At 42.0% G+C, this 25,589-nt stretch overlaps 1 protein-coding gene across 1 annotated transcript; it reads right to left on the bottom strand.

Moving 5' to 3' along the window:
• Positions 1-1,674: 1,674 nt before the first annotated feature.
• Positions 1,675-20,903, bottom strand: LOC149464502 (NXPE family member 1-like). The gene is made up of 5 exons (XM_089674732.1): positions 20,769-20,903; positions 19,958-20,679; positions 12,231-12,292; positions 9,455-9,673; positions 1,675-2,549 (listed from the first exon to the last, which is right to left on the bottom strand). The coding sequence occupies exons 1-5, from the start codon at positions 20,901-20,903 to the stop codon at positions 2,014-2,016; spliced, it is 1,674 nt and encodes a 557-aa protein (XP_089530858.1). The 3' UTR covers positions 1,675-2,013.
• Between the last annotated feature and the right edge of the window lie 4,686 nt (positions 20,904-25,589).

Here is a 25,589-nt window from a genome sequence, read left to right as displayed (position 1 = left end):
ATCCCCCCGCCCTCAATTCTTAAATCTTGTTTCAGCCATAGGACGGAGGAAGATTTCAATTAATAGAAGAGACATCAACACAAGGGACACATTTTACTGGACTGTAAATTGTGACTCTTGTGCTTATTTTTGATCTTTTTTTGGCTGCACTTAGACTGAGTTGGAGGCATTTTTCAGCAAAGTGCAACACTGAACATAGAATTTCCTTAACACCAATAAATACAAATGTAAATAAAACCCAAGTCACAGTTTCTGAAATTCCGGCAGATATGAACACCATTTAATGAAGTTAATTTTTCAATGCAGCTAGTGTACTTAAAAGCAGTTTTTTTTTTTATGGGGAGGGAGAGTATTGGTATTTGTTGGTACCCGAATCCGCTTACTCAGTCCTCACCTAGGTGAGGATGACACCACACGTCCCATCCCTTCCCTGTCCACAGCCTCCTGGGACACATCCCAGAAGGTTACAGGAACACTGTCCATGTGCTGCACGATCTTGTACATGTGCAGTGGGAAGCAGACTGTGATCCATCCAGAAGTCAAGCTTCCAAATCCAAGATGGCGGCACTAGGGACTCAGCTGTACAAAGAACTGGCTTCAGGAAGACAGCGCTTAAATCCATGGACTGGTAAGCACCTGACAGTATTTGTAGCTGCTGACTTTTAATAAAAAACTTGAAGTGACTAACTATCAGCCTAATGTAATCTACTGTAGATTTAAATTCGGGTGACAAGCCGATTGGGAGTGCTGCAAGCACATGTACTGATAAGGAACATGCGGATAGGAGAAAAGGGCAGAGTCAACAGAAAGATGAGCCTATCCAGCCTGATTTTGTCCCTTCACAGTTCAGTCACAGGCAAGTGACCTAACTAGTACGTATCTGTAGAAGAGGAAACTGGTGTCACCAACCTGACTGTCTGACATGGCTTTGTAAGCCAAGAATGGCTATGGAGAAAACAAACAGATCCTACAGCAGATACAAAATCATCCATATATCTACAATATACCGTAAGTGGGACTTTTCACTGTTTTTCATGGTTTAATTCTATATTTCTTGGTGAAATCCTGGCAAAGTACAACAAATGTAAAACATATATTTAAAAGAAGTATAGCCAAAGCTTTGTTTGTTCATACTCCTGAGGATGACAGATGTACATTTACTTTTGTTCTCCTGTGATCCAGTCAGCAGGCTATTGTTCCGTATCAGTTGATGGGCCAAAGTTGTGCCAGGATCAGTGAACATACTGACAATTTTGTCAGGATCGATGCATCTGCCTGATTGACATCTGGCTCTGCCTTTCATCCTGCGGCTGCGAGCCGGAGACCTTTGTACCCACCTCCTGTCCAGCCTGGTACCCCAGTGAGCTCTGGAGAAGAGCGGACAGCAGTGACTGAATGTCTGTGCACACTACACCATCCCATAGGCCATCTCGGTGCAAGCAAGAGAAGGTGTCTATGTTCCTATACACAGTGGGACCACAAAGAATGAACATAGCCACATTGTAACAGGAAGACAGACCACAGGAAAAAATAAAAAGAAATATGGAAATGGCTAAAAGCAACAGAAAGTACTTTGAGCCAAGAATACCTAGAATATACATTTGTTTTTTTAAACTGGAGTTTGTCACTTTAAATCTGATCTAACACCTAATATCTAACGTTATCTTGTTTCCCAAAGCCTAAACCTAACCTGAACCATTAAGAGACACTGTCACCTCGCCCATGTAAGGACCCACCCAGCTGCCTGATTGACATCTGCCTCTTGCTTTCACCTCAAGAGCCTGAGGGCAGAGCCAGCTGCACCCACTTCCTCTCCAGTCTGGTACTCCAGTGACCTCTGGAGAAGCAGAGTGGACAGCGGTTACTACTTTCAACTGCAAGCAAACCTGAGAGCTGAGTGATCAGTGATCATTTAATCTCTCAGTTCCCAGTCTTAATGGTAGCATGGGACACCAGCGCTACATCATAGAGGTGAATACGTAATTTTATTTTAACTAAGCACAAACTTTTCCTTTAACAGATATATGACAAAAACAGGTTGATCTGACTCTCAACAACAAGCTCCGGTGGATGGGCGTTTCTAGAGTCAAATGCTGTGGTCATGTCCCAAGCATCTATCATCCCGATATTAAGTCCTCTAAAAATTCTCTTTAATAAGAGGTACTGAATATAACCATGAAAGTTACTGAATCGCTCTACGTCAGGGTTAAACTCTCTGGTGTTCTCAGACTTTATGATAACATTTGTATCCGGACTTCGTAAAAACAAGTTCTCTATGGCCCTTCGTATGTTGAAAAGTCTTTTGATGAAAAGGGAACAAGGAAAGGGCCGTAAGTGCTGTCCTATACCTATCACAACTATTGTGTTGGAGCCGCCACCAAGCCGATCGAGTTCATTGGCGATGTAGGCGTGATCTCTGACGTTGTAGAAGGTCGGAGCTACAAATGGATGTCCATGTTTCTTCCACTGAATGTAGATATTGTTTTTTATGTCAAATGCCATATGAGTCTCGTGCCAACCGGTTCTGTGGGTGTTAAAAAATACCATATCTGAAAGATATAAAAGAAATTTTTTTTTTTTTTTTTTAAACATTTTGGCAAAAAACACTCCAAAATTAGAGTAGTTCTTGATTTAATTTTTAAGCAGAAGACTCCAGGTATTCTCAACAAGAATAGTAATAATTTTAAGTTAAAAGAAATGTATCAGGATAAAAACTTGCATTTGGAAAAAAACCCAACTTATAAATTTGCCATTTTGTAAATTGTACATTGCACTTTAAAACTGGTTATGTTTGGCACAGGGTTTTTAATGTCAATAAAAGCACTCAATCACCACCTATAATCTACCCCTTATAACCTGGCAAGGTCCTTAACCTTACCCCTAAAACTATCCCTCACCCCCCCACCCAAACATTCCCATCCTGACCCTTACACTCAATGCTTAACCTGATCAAACATCTAACTTAAGATTACTTCCTAAAGCCTAACCCTTTAGGACAGGGCTTTCAAACTGGTGGCCCTCCAGCTGTTCTGAAACTACAAGTCCCATCATGCCTCTGTCTTTGGGAGTTATGCTTGTAACTGTCAGTCTTGCAATGCCTCATGGGACTTGTAGTTTGGCAACAGCCTGAGGGCCACCAGTTTGACACCCCTGCTTTAGGAAAAACCGTCACCTTGCCCATGCAGGACCCCCTCCCCACAACCCAACTCCCTTATACTCCTAAAAGGTTACTATGCCAGATTCCTGCACTTCCTTTTCACTTTTTCCTCCATTGCAGCCAGCAACACTACCTGGTTCTTCTGCATATGTAGGAGAATGTGGCTTCCCTCCCATGACTGTAGTCACACCTAGCTGCCAAGTACAAGGCATGAACACTGTTGAGTGACTGAGGGAGTAATGTCATGGCTCCTCAAGGTCTCCGACATTGCAGATTTCAGTATTGGCTACAACCCAGTACGGAGTGTTGAGGGAGTTTAGGCAAGGTGAATATAGGGCCAGGTTCAAGTGGCAAAAATTGTAACCACTGGATGTCCATATACGTACAGTGATGGCTCCTCACACCCATCATCCCAGCCATTAGAATCCACAAATGCACTTAAAACCTTGTTAATTGGCATTTTTTTTCCTCAAGGATATGGTTTAGAATAGTTTCATATAAGTCATATATTCATGTTCTTGTAATACATTAGACTAGATACCGGTTTGGAATTAATCTCCAAACAAATAAAACATTTTTTATGAAGTATCCTGTTTGACCGGTAGAGTCTTGCGAATATCTATGCAAAACAAAAAAAAATTATGTTCAGCATTCCCTTTCCAATAAAAAGGTGACTTTGGCAGCTGATCAGTAGACAATCTGACTGGTAGACACAAGTGATTCATTTTGATGCGAATTGAAATGCGAACAAAACTTTTCGTTATTCAGAGATTCGGATGTATCCGATCTGAATCACAATAGTAACGAATTTCAGCGAATCTGAAATAAATAACAAATTTGTATTCATTTGTATGACATGATGCAATAGTTTGGGGCCTTTCGTAAAAGCGGAGCACCACCCGAAAGGGGAAGTTACACTTTAAGGCTGTCCCCCGCTCCCCATTAAGGACTGACACCTTTGGGGAGTGGGTACCCGAATTTGACAGGTACCCGCACCCACATTCGCTGCGATTGCCTAGGCGATTGGAGGTTGTCCACCCTATAGTCTTCTGGGACACGTGACAGGTCCCAGAAGACTACGGGGCCATTCACAAAGCGCAGCACTTCTCCCTCATGCGCAGTGGGCACCCGGGAGAGACAACATCCAGTGAAACCAGCGGTGGTGAGGACACAGCTGGACTGAGGGACAGCAAGTGTCTGTATTTTAACAGCTACAGCTTTTGTAGCTGCCGACTTTATTTTTTCAGGTGGAACTCCACTCTGTGTGAAGCATCTGAAATAAAGTAACAACAGAACGAATGATCCAAATTAATTTGGATCCTTTCGTATTATTTGGATGAGAGCTGCACAGCAGTCTGACTCTTGGATAACCAACCAATTCTTTTTGCATTAACATTTTTCATAATAAAAAAAAAAAAATGCACTACATATGAAATAGAAACATATTGCAATAAATACAGCAAGGTAGAAAAGTACTTTGTTTGGATTGAATGGAGTGCATAAGTAATCTCATGAAATTAACACATTAAAACGAATATAGCCAATATTCCAAAAATACGAATCGATTCAGAATATAAAAAACAAATCTGAATATAAGAAACCAATTCTGAAATTGAATCATTCTAACATAAAATGAATGCGACAAACCGAATTGATTAACTTTATGAATGAATCCAAAAAACATTTTTCTATTGTGCACATCCCTACTGATTGGACGCTTGAAAGAAAATGATCAGGGCTTTAAGTCATGAAGACAAGGAGAGACAGGTTCCAACAAAGTCAAGATAAGAATTCACCCAAAGGGGTTTTTCTGGCTAACAAAGGCAGTAGCTGCAATGGGTTAGGCTGACAGACTGAACCCCTTGGCACCGGCACCTCTTAGCCCTTTAAGTGTTTCAGAGCTGGGAGGCGGGGCTTTAGGGTCATGCATCCACCGTGATTCGCCGTCACATGATCGGGAAAGGTCCCAATCAAAAGAGGAGATTGGGACCTTTCCGTGAATACCGGACATGTGTGCTGGGAGCATGTGCTCTCAGCACATATGTTTGTTTTTCTTAATTGCACACATGTGCGGCCACTCGGCGTCTAGGCCCAGACGCCAGGAGGCCACACATTTGTGTGCGGCCGGCGTGAAGAGGTTAAAATGGAGTGCATGTTCACTTTAATTAAGCAATTCTTTTTAACCCAAAATTTACAGAAAAACCTTGTATGTATTTTCTAAAAATTCTAAATGTGTTTGCAGCCAGTTGACGGACAGTGCTTTTCTTTTCCTTACTGTTGATATAGTAATGGCAAGTCCGTTAGAGTAACCAAAAAAAAAAAAAAAAAAAAAAAAATCAGAAATCAGGCTAAGGATCAGCATGACAGCCAGGCATCTAGCATCTTAAAGTGGCCAGCAGTAAGTTCCTGTTATAACAGATTTTCCCGAACAGGATGTCATATAAAAGAATTCCACTTTTGTTAAAAATAGAATATAGCATAAAATTGCCACAAAAGCCATTTTATAGTTTGCCCTCCCACATATTTGAGGCTTACAAACAAACCCTACAAGTCCAGAGTCCTAGTAGATATACTGTGCCAGCCACAAGCAAAAGCATAAAATGTTTTTTTTAGAAAACACCAAAAATAAAAAAGCAAGCCAAAACATCAGCCATGTCCCCATAATGAGCATTTATTGAACATGTTAAAACCATATAGATATTCCTAGTCACCATTAAAAACCAACCATCTCCCCTTCAGACTTTGTATTTAAACATATTAAAAAGCTCAAATCTGAAGCCACTAATTTTTTAGAAGTGAAAAAAAATTAAATGCAATATGGCACCCTAGAGGTCCTCAGAAATGTAATTTCCTGCTTGACTCACTGCTTTTCTCAGAAATCTGAACTTATATAAAAGTCAAATTTTGGGCACTAACTGCAGCGGGAATTTTAATTCTAGATCAATACTCCCTAAGGGTTATTTACTTCTAACTCTGATGTATGAAAAATGATGATTTTTATTAGCTTGGACTTAGCTTTTAAGGCTTGTTTACTCTTGCAGTCATTGCCAGGGCTACGCCCGGAAAAGCAACCCATGGTGGACCCATTTTTTCGAGGGAAGTTGATGATAGGCAGCTGGGAGGAAAAAGCCTGCAGCACTGCACAACCATATGCAGTACACGGTTGCGGAGCAGCTGCAGTGCTGCTCCATACACTCAAATGGGTTGCGTTTGGTGGCAGGACTGTTTGGAAAATGCAATCTGTGGTATAAATTTTTTTCGAGAAGCAATGCGCCATGGCATGTATGCCATCTCCTCTAGCTGCGATGTTGGATTTATATGAATTATCTGGTGAATGATGCTGTGCTGCCAATATCCTAATTATGTGTGACGTTACAGAACTAAAACATAGAATAAACAAATATATATCTAATGTATTTCAACTATAAATTCGTTGGATAATCACACACTTATAAGTGGCTTTTATTAACTAGCACCAAAATATATGTGCACCTTGCTGACTTCGCACAATACAGTGCCACCCCCATGCTCACAAAACTCACCTCCAAAATTTGTATCATCGTGTGTATATAACATGCCATCCAGATTCCACCAACTCCTCCTGCCGCCTTCTCCAGACCACAAGGAGCTTTTCAATCCTTTCACATAGAACCAAAATGGAAGGGAGGTATGGTGCCTTTAAACCTCTTATGCATTCATACCATCGCCTTCACCTTGCACATATATAGATATAGATAGAGAGAGCAATACACCTCTTATAGTGTAGTAAGATTAAAATTCCAGTATCTATTAAAATAAAGTATTGCACTCATTTTACAAGATAAGCAAATCACTTCTATTGTTGAGATCTCAATAAGCGCTTCCACATGAAGTCACTTCCAGTTCACGTCCACCTCTGTTTTCCCTACGCGTTGCGTCACTATCACATGACTTCATCAGGGGAAACGGTAGGCAGACTACATGTCCTTAAATACTCAAATAGGTGTAGTGGATTCCGGTGGCCATTTTGTTGTAGCACTTGCATTTAATTTTTTTTACGGTGGCTATTTTTCCTATGGATTTTTAGAACATGAAGCAATCTGCAGCCATTTTATTAGGATCCACAGAAGAAATTTTTTTAAAATAAATATTATACTCCTATTGTGCTTACATTATTAAAATTACAACCCACCTAAAACAAGGTACTATATAATCAAACCTAAAATATAAAAAGGCACCATACCTCCCTTCCATTTTGGTTCTATGTGAGAAAGGATTGAAAAGCCCCTAGTGGTCTGGAGGAGGAGAAGGAGCTGGTGGAATCTGGCCGGCATGTTATACACTCACTACAAAATTTGGAGGCGAGAGTTTTGTGAGCACTGTATTGTGCAAACTCAACGTATATTTTGGCGTTGGATGATCACGCACTTATATGTGGACTTTATGAAAATACACACATATCTATCTACATATACATACACATTTTAAATGCATTAGATTTATGTTTATTATTAGGTTTCACACACATATTTCTTATTTTCTTCTAACGCCCTGTAATGCATGTGTCAAAGTTCCCTATAATAAAAATAGTGTTTGCTCTCACTTCTGTGCTGAATTGAACAGTTTGAAATTAGTTATTTTTTCCTGCATTTTTACACTGGAAGACCCATGGATGTCAATGGTAATGCATTAAAAACGCATATATTTGCGAATTTTGAGGCATTGGCAACAGGTATTACCAAGCTTTGGTGTATTGGCTGTTAAAAAATGCACTAGAATCATCAGCGCACGTCAACCAGTGTCAATAACGAATATCAACACAAAAGAAATGCACACCGACAGATGACAATGTACCTGACTAACACTACCAAGAAGTGCACCTCTACACATGTGTACAGATATAAAATGGGCCCCCGAAATAGGGTGATCAGACACCCCCGGTTTCCAGAGGCTGTCCCCACGAAAAAATAAAAGTCCTAATTTTATCCTCAGTTAAAAGAATAAGTCCCTGATTTTTTTCCAGTTTTAAAAATGGCATCCCCAGCCTGGGCAGCTGCAGGGTAATCTATTTTAGCAATGTTTCTTTGATTGGCTTGAAACAAGAGGAGGGAGAGGAAGGGTGTGTCTACTCCTGGCTGTGTCAACGGTTATTGATGACTTCACATGTCAATATTACGTGGCCTTCTCAATCCCTAATCAGCTTGTGAAGGCTTTGGTCGGGAGGTATGGAGTTGGATTATTTGCCACTTTACCTTTTGCTTGTGATGGTGACCTTCACTGCACATCTGTCACAGTCATGGATCAGGCTCAAAGACCAGTAGTTATAGCAGTAGAGAGGCTCCCATTGACCAGCAGGATAGGTATACAAGCAGGTTACCCTGGAGGATGATGCGGGCTAACCTGAGATGTGGGGGGGGGGGGGTCTAAGCACTAACCCATATTTACCAGAGCTCCTGATGGTGGAGATGGGTTTTGCTGCGTGTTAGTACCAGATTGTGGCCCTCAGGATCACCCCATCAGGAGGTGAGCAAGCTGTGGACCAGTAGCAAGTATAGAAGGTTGGGATCCAGTTGAAGCATAGTCCGTAAACAAGCCAATGTTTGGTAACAAGTGGTTGCACACGCGATCAAGCAGAAGCATAATCGAGGAACAAGCGACTAGTAACAAGTGATGGTGAAGATAGTGGGAAGCTGCAAGTATGCAAAAGCCGCAAGATATCAGTTTGGAAAAGCACAATAATTTGGCAAACAGGAAGTGTAGAGACATGGATTAAATCAGGAAGTCCATAGGAGGAACAGAAAGTTCAAGGTTCACCAAAACCAGAGACAAAAGTAAGATTGTCCTAAGATATCAGATAGGGAGCTGTCCAGCATTTCAGATGGCAAAGTGAGCCACAGCCCAACATCACAGAGGTCGCAGGTTCAGACCTGGACAACACCTGTGCCTGCACTCTTGACCCAGAGCAAAATGGGTTCAGGTGTTCTTAAACCATACCTCCCATTGTTAGCAGAATTTCACCAAGCCCAACATTTGATGTGACATATCACATAGCTCCTTTATCCTCACTCCCTGTCCCCTCCAATAAAAGCGGGCATGGTGACTAATGTGTCCCCACATTTAATTTTGAAAATCTGGTCACTTTACCCTGAAATGCAAGTTGCATGGCAGAGAACTATGTGGAAAGAAGCTGCAAAGCTGCCCAAACAGCAAACACAAATGCTTGCACAATTAAAGCTTAAAAATTAAGGTAAATTAAGTGGACTCACGTGGTCCCTGGAGTTATGCTTTTAAATTTCTCAACGCAGCGTGGATACTTACGCTTTAGGACTCTTGAGAGGAATTCTATCCATTGGCGGAGTGTTGAATCGCCCATCAAATATATCATTTTGTCAGCCAAACATTTATTTATGTTTAACAAAGGCGCAAAGGAAGAAAGATTGCAATGTGATGGAAACCATTGGTTCTGTAGGAAGTATCCACTAGGAAAGGGAATAGAGGTCCCAATTTTGCATTTTGAAGTCACAGGCATAAAAGTTTCTGTAAAAAAAAAAAAAAAAATTGTGTATAAAAGGAGTTTGTTTGGTCTTTTAAGCTCAAAATGCTCTTTTAGTCGTTTAGTACACATTATTATCACTGAATTGTAAATGGAACCTATAATGGATAAAAGTGGAACTGCAGCTAATTTTTTTTTTTGTTTTGAAAGGGGCAGAACAAGGGTCTTTAAACGTTCCTGTATGGAGGCCACATAGTATATTTTACAAATATTCGATGGCCCAAAAAAATAAAATCAGCCCCCCCCACATCAGGGTTTCCCAGTATATTGGGGTCCCCAGAGTCCCTTATTATCCAGGTCTCCACCAGAATTCCCACATACATTGTGGTCCTCATCAGAGCCCCTCTTACATCATCAGGTGGAAGCAGAGACTATAGGAAACCTCTGCTGACCTGAATCCTCTTTCTGTCCATATTGAGAATATGTCACTGGCCCTAGCCTGGATAAAATTTTGCAGCAGGCCAGATGTGCCCCATGGGCTGTGATTAGAGTCCATTGGAGTAGAAAACATTTAGAACCATTGACAGATTCCTATTGCGCTCTTTCCCAATTGGTGATGCCCTAAAGGCCCAAGTAATTGGACGTCTACCTAAATTGAGGGGATTCAACCTTTGACAAGTATAAGCTCCCATCTATAAAATGTTCTGATGGCAACTGTAGTTTTTAAAATTTTCTCTCAGCTGGCAATTAAAACCCAAATAGGTGTTCTAACCCTTCCACAAACTATTTTTTTTTTCAAGGGGCATATTAACCACTTGCCCTCCTGAGGATTTACCCCCCTTCCTGACCAGGCCATTTTTTGCATTATGGTGCTGCGTTACTTTGACAATTGCGTGGTCATGCAACACTGCACCTAAATTAAATTTACGTCATTTTTTCCCCACAATTTGAGCTCTCTTTCAGTGGTATTTGATAGACTATGCGGTTTTAATTTTTTGCGCCATAAAAAAAAAAAAACCCACCACCATTGACTTTTTGCTATTAAACATGTTCAGTAAGAAATTTTTTTTTTAAAAAAGTCAAACTGTCATAAACATAGGCCAAAATATATGCTGAAACATCTTTGCTAAATAAAAAAAAAAAAAAAATCCCAATATGTGTAAAATTAATTGGTTTACATGAAAGTTATAGAGTTTACAAATGGCGGTATAGATACTGGAATTTTTTTTACACTAATAAATGGTGGCGATCACTGACATAGCAGGACTGCGGTGGGTATTCTGACACGGGGGGGGGGGGAGAAACTGACTTGGTGTCACTGATATCCCCAGTGACACCAATACAGTGATCACTGCTAAGAAAAAAAAACAAAAACACTGATACTATACTAATAGCACGGGGCAGGAAGGGGTTAACATGAGGGGCGATCAAAGGGTTAACTATGCTGGGGAGTGTTTTACTGGGGGTGGTGTGTTGGTGCTTCACTGTAAGAACACTGCTCTGGATGGCTGTGCACAGCCATCCAGAGCAGTGTCCCCGAGCCAACAGGGGCAACCGTTGGTAAACAAAGCAGTCTTCCTTCCCATCGAAGATGCTCAGTAATCACCAGGCGCCAGCAGGGAATCACCGTCCGGGACCCGGTGAGTGACAACCGTGGCCACAAATGGCAGCATGGGTAGGGCTCATGCACGCCCCCTACCTAGAAATGCAAAAATTACACATACACACATATATACACACACACACACACACACACACACACACACATATATATATATATATATATATCACACATGTACTTTTGCACACCCCTGCCACCCTGTAGCAGTATACCTACTATAGGGCGGCGGGGAAGTAAATGATATGTATGGTTATTTAATAGCCATTACTTGCAGCCAGAAGATGGGCCTGTATTGCTCAGACAGTGAAAGTTAAGGCCCCTTGTGCACGGGTCTCTCTAGGAGCAGTGTGTCCCTCTCATTGTTTTACTGTACCCAGGAGGGACAGGTGCAGTTTCTTGCCCTACTGCAGGCACCCTTTAAAAGTCTATAACAGGCTGTGAGTGGATGGAGACTAAGGTTATACCATTGCCCTAAGTGTTCAGGGACGAAGGTTCGGAAAGCAAGAGGCCCGATGGGGGGGAGAAAGGGGAGGACACAGTTGTAGCCTTTTCCTACTCTATCCTAAACAAAAATACAATAACTTTGCTTGGCGATTGGTTGCATTGTGTGTTGCACGCAAGGCCATAACCACAGGTGGTACAGAACAACCAACTGCCTTATGGCCTTCAAAAACGTAGGTGGACCAGTCATAATTACGAAAAAAGTAAAGGCTGACACTAAACACGTCACTGAACTTAGAAAATGAAGCTGTGTTGTCTCCAAATCGACCAATTATGTGCTAATAAAAATCCTGTTTATACTACATCCCTTGCACCTGATTGGGTATTCAAAGTGAAGACAGGCTGACCTACACCTTGAAAAAGTGAACATTTACCCCCAAATGTCTGCTTATGTAGGTGTAAAGCTGGCCACAGACATTACATCTGACTGTTTAATTTCCTTTTGATTTGACAATAAAAAATATCAAAGGCAGACTTACTTGGGCATTTTAAAACATCAATTCTTCCAGCTGGACTGGGAATTTCTATGCCAATATTGGACCTTTAATAATAAAGCAAGAAATAGGTTTTACTAATTCAGTGGTGCTGATTGAGAGAATAATAAATAATAATAAATAATCCGATTCTCCCATCCACACATTCGAGGGGAATGGGGGAAATTACTCCTACTGTGCTATTGTGTTCTTACGGCGGTGAGACTTCCCTGCTGTCAGAACACATTGATCAGTGTTGCCAGCTACAGCCAGGGATCCTTCTAGAAAAAACAGACTTTTCAGCTTCTGTACAACCAACCTGCCCATACATGGATTGAAATTCAGCCAGTCCCTGCTGAACTGGCCGAATTTCGATCCATACATGGCCACCTTTAGATACGGTGGCTGCATTGGTTTTTTTTTTCCTCTTTGATGCACTTCCTGTCCTGGGGTGAAAATGCTTACACACTGTACTGTGTCTATGGAGGAGCTGTGTTTTCACCCTAGGCTGGCCGCCTGGTATGAACTACAAAAATTTCCTTATCTCCATAACAGAGTATGGGTTTTGTAGTTTACAGAGGACAACTAATGAGGAGTTTCTATTCAGTGCACAGGATATTATAAACACAATGGATTTTTGACAGGATCAACAAGTATAATCTGCATGTACAAAAATGCTTTTAGCCTGAAGACTAATACAGGCCATACAAGGATCGAATTCTCCACAAATTTTCTTTAGAAATACAGAAATTTTTTAACCCGATGGCGCCACCATCAATTTCGAAATTTGACCAACCAAGCCTTCAAATTTCCCCTCGTGTTGCTACAGAAAAGAATTTTCATGGCCAAGAATTTTCTTTTCTTTCCAGGTCACGGCTCATGCTCATTTCTTTTCAATTATATTTCTCAAACGATTCTCCCATCATTGATTAAAAATTTGTTTATTTCTCAAAAAAAAAAAAAAAAAATTCCGACACGCCTGATTGCTCAAAGTCGGCTGTTTCGGTGACCCACTAATAGTGTGAAATTTGAACAAAAATTCCTAGAAAAAAAAATTTGCGAAAGAAAATGCTTTTGGAATTCGACCCATGTATGGCCTGCTTAAGACTGTCACCAGATCCGAGGACTGGTAAGCTGCATATTATATTTTTGTTCTTGGATTTAGATAAGCGTTAAAGGACAGATTCAGCTTAGAATTAAATCTTTTCATTCTCCCTCCATAGACTCCCAACTAGTGGCAAAACTATCACCATAGCCATCCATGGCTGTGCATATGTCTGGCACCCACTGCACAGTTACTTGCTTGACTGCTAGGGTTGTTAATCTATTCTTCCCCTCCCTCCTCCCTGTCAGTGGGAGACAAGTGTAAGGAGCATACCCCAACACTGCGCATTTCTTCACTTATACTTTGGAGTATAATGGTTAACACTGCCATCACTGAAACTGCTTCATTGGTGGTCATTTACACTGATGAAGCTGGCAAAAGGGGGATTATAAATCAGGGCTAGGAGCAGGGACGGACTGACAACTCATGGGGCCCCCGGGCAATAGGGGGGGGGGGGGATCATGGGGCCCCTGTGTCCATGCCCAAACTCAAAAAAGCCTACGAAAAAAAAAGTGTACCGGGGCATCTCATGGGGCCCCCTACTGACCTCGGGCAGTGCCCGAGTTTCCAAATGGTCAGTCCACCCCTGGCTAGGAGGATTAAGGGGTAAAGGCGTTGCCTGCTACCTGATCCTATTCCAGGCACACATCAACACAGGATCATTTTCATTTGAGAACACAAAAGCCAGCAGAGGAAGTCTTCCACTACTCACTTCCTTTTTCATCCCTGGCGGATAGCATGCAGAATCCAGTGAAGGAAGCAAGTAGTAGAAGTAGCTCTTCCTCTGACAGCTTACGTGTTTACAGCACAATTGGGAGATATGCCAAATCCTGTGCTGCACCCATGCTGATGGAGGTCTGCCCATTGTGGCCATCAGAACAGGAAAATCCTACACCTGACCCTTCTCACTATCTCATCCCTGGGGTTCTGGCTGATCGCATTTGCTGATGTAGATCTGGATGGGGTTAGCCTGAGCTGGATCAGAAGTCAGTCATGTTTAAAGTGCCTTGTAACTTCTCTATGCTGTCTCATTCTGATGTACATTCCCTTTCTTGCAGTGCCTTATTTAGTATGCCATGTTGTACATTTCTTATTCTGTACCTCCTTTTTCTGCACCCCTTTGTTCCGTATGCAAAAGTGTAATTGCCTATTCTACACCTCTCACATTTTGTATGTCATGCTGAATGTTCCCTATGCCACCAAGCCTCATTCTGTATGCAATGCTGTACATTCCCTATACTGCAGCCCAACTTTATATATGGCATGCTGTATATTCCTGCTGAGCCTCAATCCATATACAATGTTGTACATTCTGTACGTTGTAACCCCTCAGTCCATATTCATACATTTCCCATGCCTTAGAACCTCATTCTTCTTGCCATGTTGTTCCTTCCTATTCCCCACCCCATGATTCATATGCCATGCTATATTCCCTGTGCTGCCAAGCCTCATTCCATTTGACATGCTTTACATTCCCGATCTCACCGACACATTTCAAATGTAAGTTCCTTATTAAACAATTCATTGTTTGTATAACATGCTGTACTTTCATTGTTCCTCAATGCCAAATTCTTTATGCTGTGTGGTATGCTCCTTATTGTCACAGTCTGGAGTCAGGCTCCATCAACCAGCAAGATAGGCATACAAGCTGGTTACCCTGGCGGATAAAGTGGGCTCACCCAAGGTGCAGAATCTAAGCACTAACCGGTATTCACCAGAGCTTCTGATGGTGGAGATGGGTCTTGTTGCGTGTTAGTACCAGGTCGAAGTCTTCAGGATCACCCAACCAGGAGGTAAGTCGGGATTCAGTAGCAGATTAAGCAGGTAGGAATAGCCAGAAGTGTAGTCAGTAAACAAGCCAAAAAGGTCAGTAACGAATGGTTGCAGGTTGTGATTAAGCAGAAGTGTAGATGAGGAACAAGCCAAAAGATCAGCAATGAAGAGAAGGACAGCAACAAGAGAGACAAAAGTGAGATATTGGCTGGAGAGAGAACAATAATCTGGCAAACAGGAAGTGCAAAGGCATGGTTTAGGAAGTTCAAGGGAGGAGCAAGGAGTTCAAGGTTCAGCAGAAACAAGACAATGCAGGATTGTCCAATGGATCAGACAGGGTGTCCAGCATCTCAGGAAGAAGAGTTACAGCAGAAAAACAGGGGTTGAAGGGAAATCTTCCAATAGGGACACTGGTTCAGGTGACAACTGTCTAAGAGGGAATTACTCCTCACTTTGAACAGATTCCCTCTTCCTTCCTGTTCTGAGGGACTGAAAAGGAAATCTCCATGAAGGTCAATTTAAAATTGCATATGTAGCACCTTCCCTTTAGGCCGATAGGTATATTTTGTATTGGACGCCTTCTGTAAACAGAGGAGTCATTATTTGGTATGTTCTGTTCAGAGAGATTGATTACTTTCCATGGCCACTAGGAGTTTCTAGATCTTAGGGAGGGTGAATTCAGATGACCAGCCTTATGGGCCTAGACAATTCCTTGGAGGCTTGCCTAGATGGATTTTTTTTCCCCTTTTCAGGTTATGGATCTGTGAGCTGGGGAGGTGCTTCTTTCCCCTGGAGCCCTTTGGACTGGATGTCAGACTACCCTACAATAGACTGCACCTATATACTACTGATCTTGTTCCAGGATCCTGCAAGTAGAGCCTCTTTTCTGTGCTGCACCTTAATGCTTGATCCCTAGCTATGAACCTATAGACTGTTTCAGTCTACCTATTCCTGTGCTGAAGTTACTTCATAGTCACCAGCTGTGAACCTTTAGGCCAAGGATGTCAAACTGGTGGTCCTCCAGGTGTTGCCAAACTACAAGTCCCATCATGCCTCTGCCTTTTGGAGTCACGCTTGTTTTGGAGTCATGCTTGTAACTGTCAATCTTGCAATGCCTCATGGGACTTTTAGCTTGGCAACAGCTGGAGGGCCGCCAGTTTGAAAGCCGTGCTTTAGGCTGTTCCATCCTACCTGTTCTTGAAGCAGTGTCACTAAGCGAGAAATGGTAATACCTGAGGTTTTTGAGTATCTCATAGCACCCCAAACTCTACCCGGTTTCAATTTCTACAAGCAAATAAACTTTCAAAAAGACATCCCCAGATTGTTCAATGAGTGAATAGACTGTTGCTGTGCACCAGGCTGTTTCTGCACTGTGGAGCAATTTATCCTTGAGACTCCGTTCGCACATGGGCGTTTTGAATCATAGGCAGAAATGCCACGTTTCTGTCCGCTATTTGAAAATTCTCTGCTAAAATGGATAAATCGCACAACGTGAATTTCAGGTGCCATTCATTTTAATTTTATCTAAAAACACTGCTGTTCTTCCTCTTTTATTGCAAATAAATTGTGCGCAAACCGCATCGCACAAAGCTTGTCACCCCAAAGAAGCTCCTGCTCCTTTTTGGGCAACAAGCTTTGAGCAATGGGGTTTTCAGCAATTTCAGGGCGATTTATCATGCAAAAATCATGGTAGAACCGCACCGCCATTAAAATGAATGGCACCTGAAGTTCACATTGCGCAATTTGTCATTTAGCAGAACGTTTTGAAATTGTGCGCAAAAATCACAGCGATTCAAAATTCCCATGTGTGAACGGATCCTAAATTTCACAACAGATGTTTTTCAAGTGGTTCTCAGTAGCTCTGCTCACCCCACACTTTGTGGTAAGTCAACAGTGCTCTAATGTCTGTTAATGCAAAAAAACAGGTGCTCTGGGAGGGTGTCAGGGCTCCAGGGTATGACCAGAGGTATGTGACTGACGCAGACTTCAGATAAGTTATAAACAATATAATTTATTAAAGACTAACAATACAAACATAAACGCAGTGCAATACTAAACATAACACAGTGCAAACGAATCAAACCAAAACCACCCACAGATCATACATACAATGCAAGCGTCGTCAGGCAGGCCGGGTCAATAACAAATCGGGCAGGTAGGTACAGGGGGGGTCAGGCAGAGAATGGTCGGGGTCACAAGCCAGGGATAAAGCAGGAGAAGTCAGCAGAGGTCCGGATCAGGCAGGGTCAGCAATGAATCAGACAGGAACAGGAATGCAGGAACAAGATACAGGGCCCAGGAAAAACACACACCAAGGCAGAGTCTGCAGGTCTGGCCATCCCTTAAACACACCAGCATAAGCAGTTTCAGGTGTTTGGCTGGCTGCAAGGTTGAGTCTCTGATTGCTGGGAGCACCTGCTGGCCAGCCCTGGTACTGCAGCCCATAAGGCAGGTGAGTCCCACCATTGCTGGCCAGTCCATTCCTGATAGTACCCCCCCCCCTCAAGGAGCAGCCTCAGGATGCTCCAAACAGTCCTAGCTGGGCAAAATGTTCCACCGTCTGGTAACTGGCGGGATATCAAAGACCGGCGCATCAGGCTGGGTACAGCCATCCGGCTGGGTACAGCCATCCGGCTGAAGTGCGGGTGCCGAGGCACCAGGCTGAACCACGGAAGGCAGCTTCTCAGACGGCAGGCTCACCGGTTTGGATGCTGGCAGGATGGTATTGGTTGGAAAGAATTTTCGCTTTTTTCTGGTTTTAACTACTGGAGCACTGCAAGTAAACGCAGGTCTGCAAACGAATGGAGCAGCTGGAGACAGAGAAGAGCTTGAGGATGGAACAGGGGAGGGAACAGTTGCTACAGAGGGCTTCTTTACAGGGTTAAAGGCAGGATAGGTGCAGCGAGTGGGAACAGGGTACTGACATGCGGTAGATAGCAGGGCAGGAGGAGCTGTTGGGAATGCGGGAATAGAGCTTTGAGGAAATAGATTAGAAGCAGGACTGGGTTTTTGTAGGCTGACTGAGGCTGGGTGCAACAAATCTGTCCATGTCTGCAGTATGGGTTGAACAAAGCTGAGCTTACACAAAGCCTGTCTGACCAAAGACTGCACTGCGTTTATACAATCTCTTAGTGTCTGTGGTGAACATGCAGAATAACGCACCAGAAAGTAATCCACATCATCCTCTAATAACCATACCAGGGACTCTACCTGGTCGGCACTAAATGGCGGCAAAAATTCATCCCTGCATTCGGGGGTACCAGATGAAACCAACTCAGCACAAACCTGAATCAATGGCTGCACCTCAGAGAATTCTGTGCCCTGATCTACTAGAACATGAGCGAGCCGTATACATTCTAGCAGTTCATCCCGGGGATACTCCTTCAGAGTCTGATAAGCATATTCTCTGTCATCAAAACACTAGCAGATATAAATACACAACCTCATCAAGATCCATCCTTCCCAGCAACAAGCCAAGATGGCTTCCCTGTGCAGCCACTTCTGGTCAGGATTGGCCTTGGTGTAATGTCAGGGCTCCCGGGTATGACCAGAGGTATGTGACTGACGCAGGGAAACGCAGACTTCAGATAAGTTATAAACAATATAATTTATTAAAGACTAACAATACAAACATAAACGCAGTGCAATACTAAACATAACAGTGCAAACGAATCAAACCAAACCACCCACAGATCATACATACAATGCAAGCGTCGTCAGGCAGGCCGGGTCAATAACAAATCGGGCAGGTAGGTACAGGGGGGTCAGGCAGAGAATGGTCGGGGTCACAAGCCAGGGATAAAGCAGGAGAAGTCAGCAGAGGTCCGGATCAGGCAGGGTCAGCAACGAATCAGACAGGAACAGGGATGCAGGAACAAGATACAGGGCCCAGGAAAAACACACACCAAGGCAGAGTCTGCAGGTCTGGCCATCCCTTAAATACACCAGCATAAGCAGTTTCAGGTGTTTGGCTGGCTGCAAGGTTGAGTCTCTGATTGCTGGGAGCACCTGCTGGCCAGCCCTGGTACTGCAGCCCATAAGGCAGGCGAGTCCCACCATTGCTGGCCAGTCCATTCCTGACAGTGGGGGAGCTGAGCTGCTGAGAGAAGTACTGAAAAGATATCAATTCTATTGTGAACTTAAGTGTCCTTTTATGAAACAGATCAGCGGCGATCCTGAGGATCATTGCGGATCTCCGATGAAGAAGGGATGCCCTTCGAAACGCGTTAGATGTATTGAGTGTGACTCGCACAGGCTTCACATTTCTAAAGTTCTTTTGAAGACTTACATGCTTGATTTACTTTGTTGTTTCTGAATTCAATAAAATTATGGCTTACCGAGGTAATGCGCAATGTTAGTGCGCTCTCTCGTTTCACTTTGGAGATTATAGTAAAAGCAGCCGTTTTCCACTGTTCAAAGCGTTTGTAGATCGCTTCTCCCTGCATTCGGAGAAGTGATCTACACAGCTTTATAAAAAGGTATTCAGAGGAGAACTGTCTCCTCTGAAAATGCCGGAGAACTGAGCAGCGGTCATTTACTGCTGCATGATAAAAAAATAAAAAATAAAAAAAAAAGGACACCTTAGAGGATGAATAGCTTCAGACTGCCATGTCATAGCCTGGTCACAGGTTCAATTTAAAATAACTTCTTATGTATTTTTTTTACCATATGATCAGTTTGAATTGCAAACAGCTGTACATAAAAAATAGAATTCTAATTTTAATGAATAATCATCCTTATAAAACATGGAAATACCTTTCGATATTTAGCACCATCTTCACTACACAGATTTGGAACCTCAAACAAAAATGAAATCTGTGCCAGTAATAAAAAGTAATCTTAGGGAGGTACTTACAGGGATAATAGGGTCTTGTTCGCGTTGGAGAGGTACGTATAATCTCTGTGCCAACTTTTTAATGAAGTCAAAGCCTCACAAGGTACTGCTGGTAACTTGATACAGTGGAAAACTTCTCCATATTTCCTGTCTGTATACTCACATTCTTCTTGTTGGGAATTCAAGTAAAATCCACATTCTGTATGTACCGGCTGGTTTTTATTAATGAACACTCCAGTGTAGCCAATATATTTGTATCCCATATTCCTCCCTTTCCACAATAGAGCTACCCCTTCACTGGGATGCATTAGGAGAATGGAGACTTCGACTTGTCCTTCCCAAAATAATGTAAAATAAATATTGTAAGTTCCATTATTGAAGTCCTCAATTCTTCCAGAAGCGCCAGCTCCAAGCTTTGCTGAAAAGATCCGGGCCAGTAAGAAGTCTCCTCCATAAGTCTTCTTTTTCCCCAAATAATTGAACATCTCAACCTGAACAATCAAGGTGTCTCCAACACAATAATAGGGTTTATAGTTCAAAATTATTGCTGTGCTCTTCAATGCGCTGGTGGTTTCATCAAAATACATGGTATGCTTTTGGGGGATTGTACGGTTTATCATAGTCATTACATAAGTTATTTTTTGGTCGATGGCTTTGTCTTCCATTTCTGTGGCAACGTACTCATTTTTTCTACAGGCTGGTGTCTCATCGTTTTTTACACTGAGAAAGTGAAAGTCCAAAAGCTGACGGAAAAAACAGTCAACATTTCCACTGTTACACTCAGTCTTATCTACAAACAATTTAAGTGTGCGGTCTACAACAAAGAACCTACCTGACTGAAGTATAGCTGAATGATGTAGCTAAACAGCAGGATAACTGTACAACACAAAATGATCAGAAAACATTTTCTGGTTGATTTGAACATTCTATAGGATGCCTGAAACAGAAGTGAGGTGAAATCAATCATAAATGTGATCCATGGTCTATAGTACAATTAATAGGAAGGTCAAAAAACAATGGCCAACCCAAAAACAGCTTTCATGCTCATTTCCCTGTAGTGGTTAAAAAGGTACTATTGTGCTCGTAATAGTTTTTGCCCAATTTACATACTGTGTGTGTGTTTATATTGTGAGGTTAATTCATAGTAAGCCAAAAAAAAAAAAAAAAAGGGATCAAATGTGGAATGATTAGGTTGAGGGTCACTGAGGATGCTGAGGGTCCATATCAAACCTATAATAATCCATATGCACACATTCCAGCAGCCTATAAAATAAGCCTTTGGGACTTCTAAGACCCATCTTGATTCAACCCAGACCTTCCTCAAATCAGACCCCATTTACTCAGAGTTGTAACACTGATCTTGGTCTTTAGTAGGTAGACCCTATGGTAGGGACACAACATGATATTTAAAAGTTGTGCTATATTACTGTGGGGGGGTAGTCACTAATATGACATACCATAGAGACAAAAAAAGTTGGGGGGCACCGTGATTCTAACAAAAAAACACATTTATGAATTAATCAGGATTTTATTGATACTATATGCAGCCAATGCATTTTATTGCTACTACATGCAGCCAATGCATTTCAGGTTTCTCCCCTTCTTCAGGGCTACAAAACAGTAAGGAAAAGATGACGGGGTGACACACTGAGCGTAGATGCCATGGAAAAATTTACATTCTATCAGATACATGTATGTTTCTGGTGTTGAAAATTAGAATGATATAAAAATGAATAGGAAATAAAGTAAAAACACTTTTCAATGTGGTTGCAAAAATATACTATTAAACGTGTAGTAGAACCACGTGTCTAGTGTGACCATGCGTGTATGGAAGAATTTAACTAGTACATAATATATAGAGGTCTTGTAACCTAGTTACCATCCAATATCTGCTTGAACCCTCATATCGATGATTGAGTGCGCAAATGACGATGGCAGAAGAATTGAACAGAACAGGGAAACGGCAGATTCTAATGGAGGATATGGGAATGAGAAAGATTTCTGCAAAGATGGTGCCTTGAATCTTGACAGAAGATCAAAAAGAACATGATCTTTAAATTTCATGCAATCTTTTGAAGAATGCAGAGGTCTATGATAGGGTTATTAATGGTCCATTCTTGGAATTAAATTGTCACATCTTGAATTAAAAAATTATCAACTGAAACGTATACTGTATGTAAATGACCTAATGTGATACTTTTGAATACCACAGTAATTCTCATCTGACTTTCTATTATTTCGTAGCCTTGAAGGGGGAGAACCATGAAAAACATTGGCTGTATAGTTGCATGCATGTTAACCAATAACATCACGATGTCATCATTACTTAAAATGTTTGAGACTTTAAACCCTGCCCAGGGGCGGACTGACAACTCATGGGGCCCCTGTGTTCTTGCCCAAACTCAAAAAAGCCTATGAAAAAAAAAAAGGTACCAGAAGCATCTCATGGGGCCCCCTACTGACCCCGAGCCCTCGGGCAGTGCCCGAGTTTCCAAATGGTCAGTTCACCCCTGATCCTGCCACATCTTTGAGTGCCAACCACTCTAAAGGCTCTCCATGACTTGATCAGCCACAGGGATCCCTCCCTGCAAACTCTGAATTCTGCCCACAAAATTACATCAAAAACAGCTACTAAAAAATTTCATATGGGTAGAGTTGTATGACCGCGCAAATGTCAGAGTGTGACAGCGCTGAAAATTGGCCTGGACAGGAAGGGGGTATAAATGCCGGGTAAGCAAGTGGATAACGGTGGTGCAACCTGTTCCTATTCCCCCCCCCCCCCCCCTTCTACCGCAAGCCCTACCTACCCCTTTCTCAACAGTTCATAGTGCACACCGTTTAATCTGGTTACTCTCTTCTGAACATGTTATACTTTTTGCGGTTTCTGTTCAATATCATTGTGTATTGTATATGAGATATGATTGTTTTATAGCCTAGTAGAACATACTGTATGTACACACACCTCCTATCTTTGTATGTAAATGTGATATGGTTTTGGAAAATCCAGTAAAATGCATTGGACAAAAGAAAATTCATTATATCCAAAGATAATGAATTAGTCTCGGATCTTCCTATAATACCCTGGTTGGTCAAAGGCTGAAAGAACAAAAACTTGCTATCAAAACGGAAGTTGAACAGCATTGGCAAATATATGTGAAAGCTGCACTGCCTCTGTATAGTGCGGCCCCAACTCTAGTCTATGGGAGAGCCCATGAAGAAGCATAGTATATACTTGCTTGTATAGCAATAGATGAATTAAAGAGTAACTGAAGGAAAAAAACAAAACAAAAAAAAAAAAACACACACATTATATATATATATATATATATATATATATATATATATATATATATATATATACACACACACACACACACACACACACATATACACACACATTATATATATACACACACACACACACATATATATATTATATATATACACACACACACACACACACACACACACACATATCACACACACACATATCACACACACACATATCACACACACACATATCACACACACACGCATCAAGTTTTAAATTTCCAGTTTCTCTTTTTTTTTTATTCTGTGTACATTTAGTCACCATAAATGCCTTTGAAGCAGAGATCTGCATCCATTACTTGTCTCTACAATTCATTCTGCTTTCAATATCTCCCTTGTAGCTAGCTATTCAGATGTACTGAGAGCCGAGAGTCTAAGTCAGTGTTTTTCAACCTTTTTTGTGCAAAGGCACACTTTTTTCATGAAAAAAATCACGAGGCACACCACCATTAGAAAATGTTAAAAAAATTTATCTCTGTGCCTATATTGACTATATATAAAGTAATTCTCTTGAATAGGAATCAAACACAAAGAAATTATTTTATAATTACTTTATTATGAAATAATAAAGTATTTTATAATTGGACCCGGGGGCCGGACCAAGAGTAGATGAATGATGTGTATGTGTCATCCATAGTAAGTATAGTAATATTCCCCCATAGTAAGCATAGTAATTAATCCCCCATATAGTAATTCATCCCCCATATAGTAATTCATCCCCCATATAGTAATTCACCCCCCCATATAGTAATTCATCCCCCCTATAGTAATTCATCCCCCCTATAGTAATTCATCCCCCCTATAGTAATTCATCCCCCATATAGTAATTCATCCCCCATATAGTAATTCATCCCCCATATAGTAATTCATCCCCCATATAGTAATTCATCCCCCATAGTAATTCATCCCCCATAGTAATTCATCCCCCATATTAAGTCCCCAAGCCCCCTCTGTGTCAATTCACTTACCTTTGCTCCGCGCGTTCCTCTCGCCGTTCCGGTGTAGCATGAAAATCTGTCTCCTATGAGGATCTGTCCCCCTCGACGTATCTGCGCATGTGCCAGTTTCAGGCATTAGCAGCCGGTCGGCGATCTCCGGCACATGTGCAGATACGTCGAGGGGGACAGATCATCCTGACAGTATCACGCTCCGCGGGCCGGATTAAAAGGTCCGCCGGGCCGTATACGGCCCGTGGGCCGTAGTTTGCCCATTGCGGTTCTAATGATTGGTCTATTTGTGAGCCGAGGTCACATGTTACGGATGAAATTGCAATTTTTCCCACGGCACACCAGACAATATCTCACGGCACACTAGTGTGCCGCGGCACAGTGGTTGAAAAACGCTGGTCTAAGTGATGTCTATTGATGAGCCTGGCTGTAAGAACACTTTCCCAGCATCCCTTTAGATAAACATTTTCCTCCCTGCTCGCCAGTGAATGTTGCAAACTTTAGCTCTGCAGTTCTAATCCTAATTACTGTTCTGGAAGCAGGGCTAAGAATGTAATCAAGCAGCTAATGGGCAGACTGTATACCTAACATCCACACATTGAAATTACCAGCTCCCTGGAACATGCATGCTTAAAAAGGACATCAGGGGAGGTTTTCTTTCACTTTTGCAATCAGCAGGAAATTGAAGTTTCACCCCCTCTGTTAGCCGCTATGAAGAGCCAAAAACAACAGGTGCAGCTACAAGGATATGCACATATTTTCAAAGTAAAAAATATATATTTCAGCAAAATTTTTAAGTTTTGAGTCAGTGATCAACTTCTTCCCTACCGCGTTATAGCCGAAAAGATGGCTACAGTGCGGTTGTCTAGTTCTGGGACAACGTTCATGGACATTCCAGGACATGCCCCCCTACATGCCCCCAGTGATCGCTGTGTCCTATGGACACAGCTGATCACGTGATACAGTGAACGGCCAATCACAGCGGCCTTTTACCACGTGATCAGCTGTGTTCAATGACACAGCAGATCACTGGGCAAATAGAGTTGCTGGTTATCGGCTGCACTTTCCTCACGCTGTCACAGCGTGAGGAAAGTACTGCTGATAATCGGCAATTGTCTGAGAAGTGATCGGCACCGATCATCAGTGCCCTGATGATCAGTGCCCCGCAGTGCCACCCAGCAGTGCCCACCATCAGTGCCACCTCATCACACACATCAGTGGAGAGAAAAAAAAAAACAAAACACCCATTGCGTGGTCAATTGCAAGGCTGTACATAAACTAATTTTGTGTCCTTTTTTCCCCCTTAAATAAAGCGTTCGGTTGTATTTGATCACCACTTTTTTTTTTTTTTTAGCTAAAAACAAAACAAAAAACAC

Source organism: Staurois parvus, unplaced genomic scaffold, assembly GCF_062004578.1.
Source record: "Staurois parvus isolate SC_StPar_1 unplaced genomic scaffold, SC_StPar_1.0 ptg000151l, whole genome shotgun sequence".
Taxonomy (NCBI): Eukaryota; Metazoa; Chordata; class Amphibia; order Anura; family Ranidae; genus Staurois; species Staurois parvus.
The sequence above is the reverse complement of the archived record's forward strand: the minus strand, read 5'-3'. Positions and strand labels throughout refer to the sequence as shown.

Bases quoted from the DNA above. Each gene is read 5' to 3' on its own strand.
- LOC149464502 (XM_089674732.1), bottom strand. From the start codon at position 20,903: ATGATTGATTTCACCTCACTTCTGTTTCAGGCATCCTATAGAATGTTC. The intron at 20,680-20,768 runs GTAGGTTCTTTG...TTTTTCCGTCAG, and splicing joins TTCAGCTATACTTCAGTCAG to CTTTTGGACTTTCACTTTCT. The intron at 2,550-9,454 runs GTAAGTATCCAC...TATATCTTTCAG, and splicing joins CCTCTCAAGAGTCCTAAAGC to ATATGGTATTTTTTAACACC.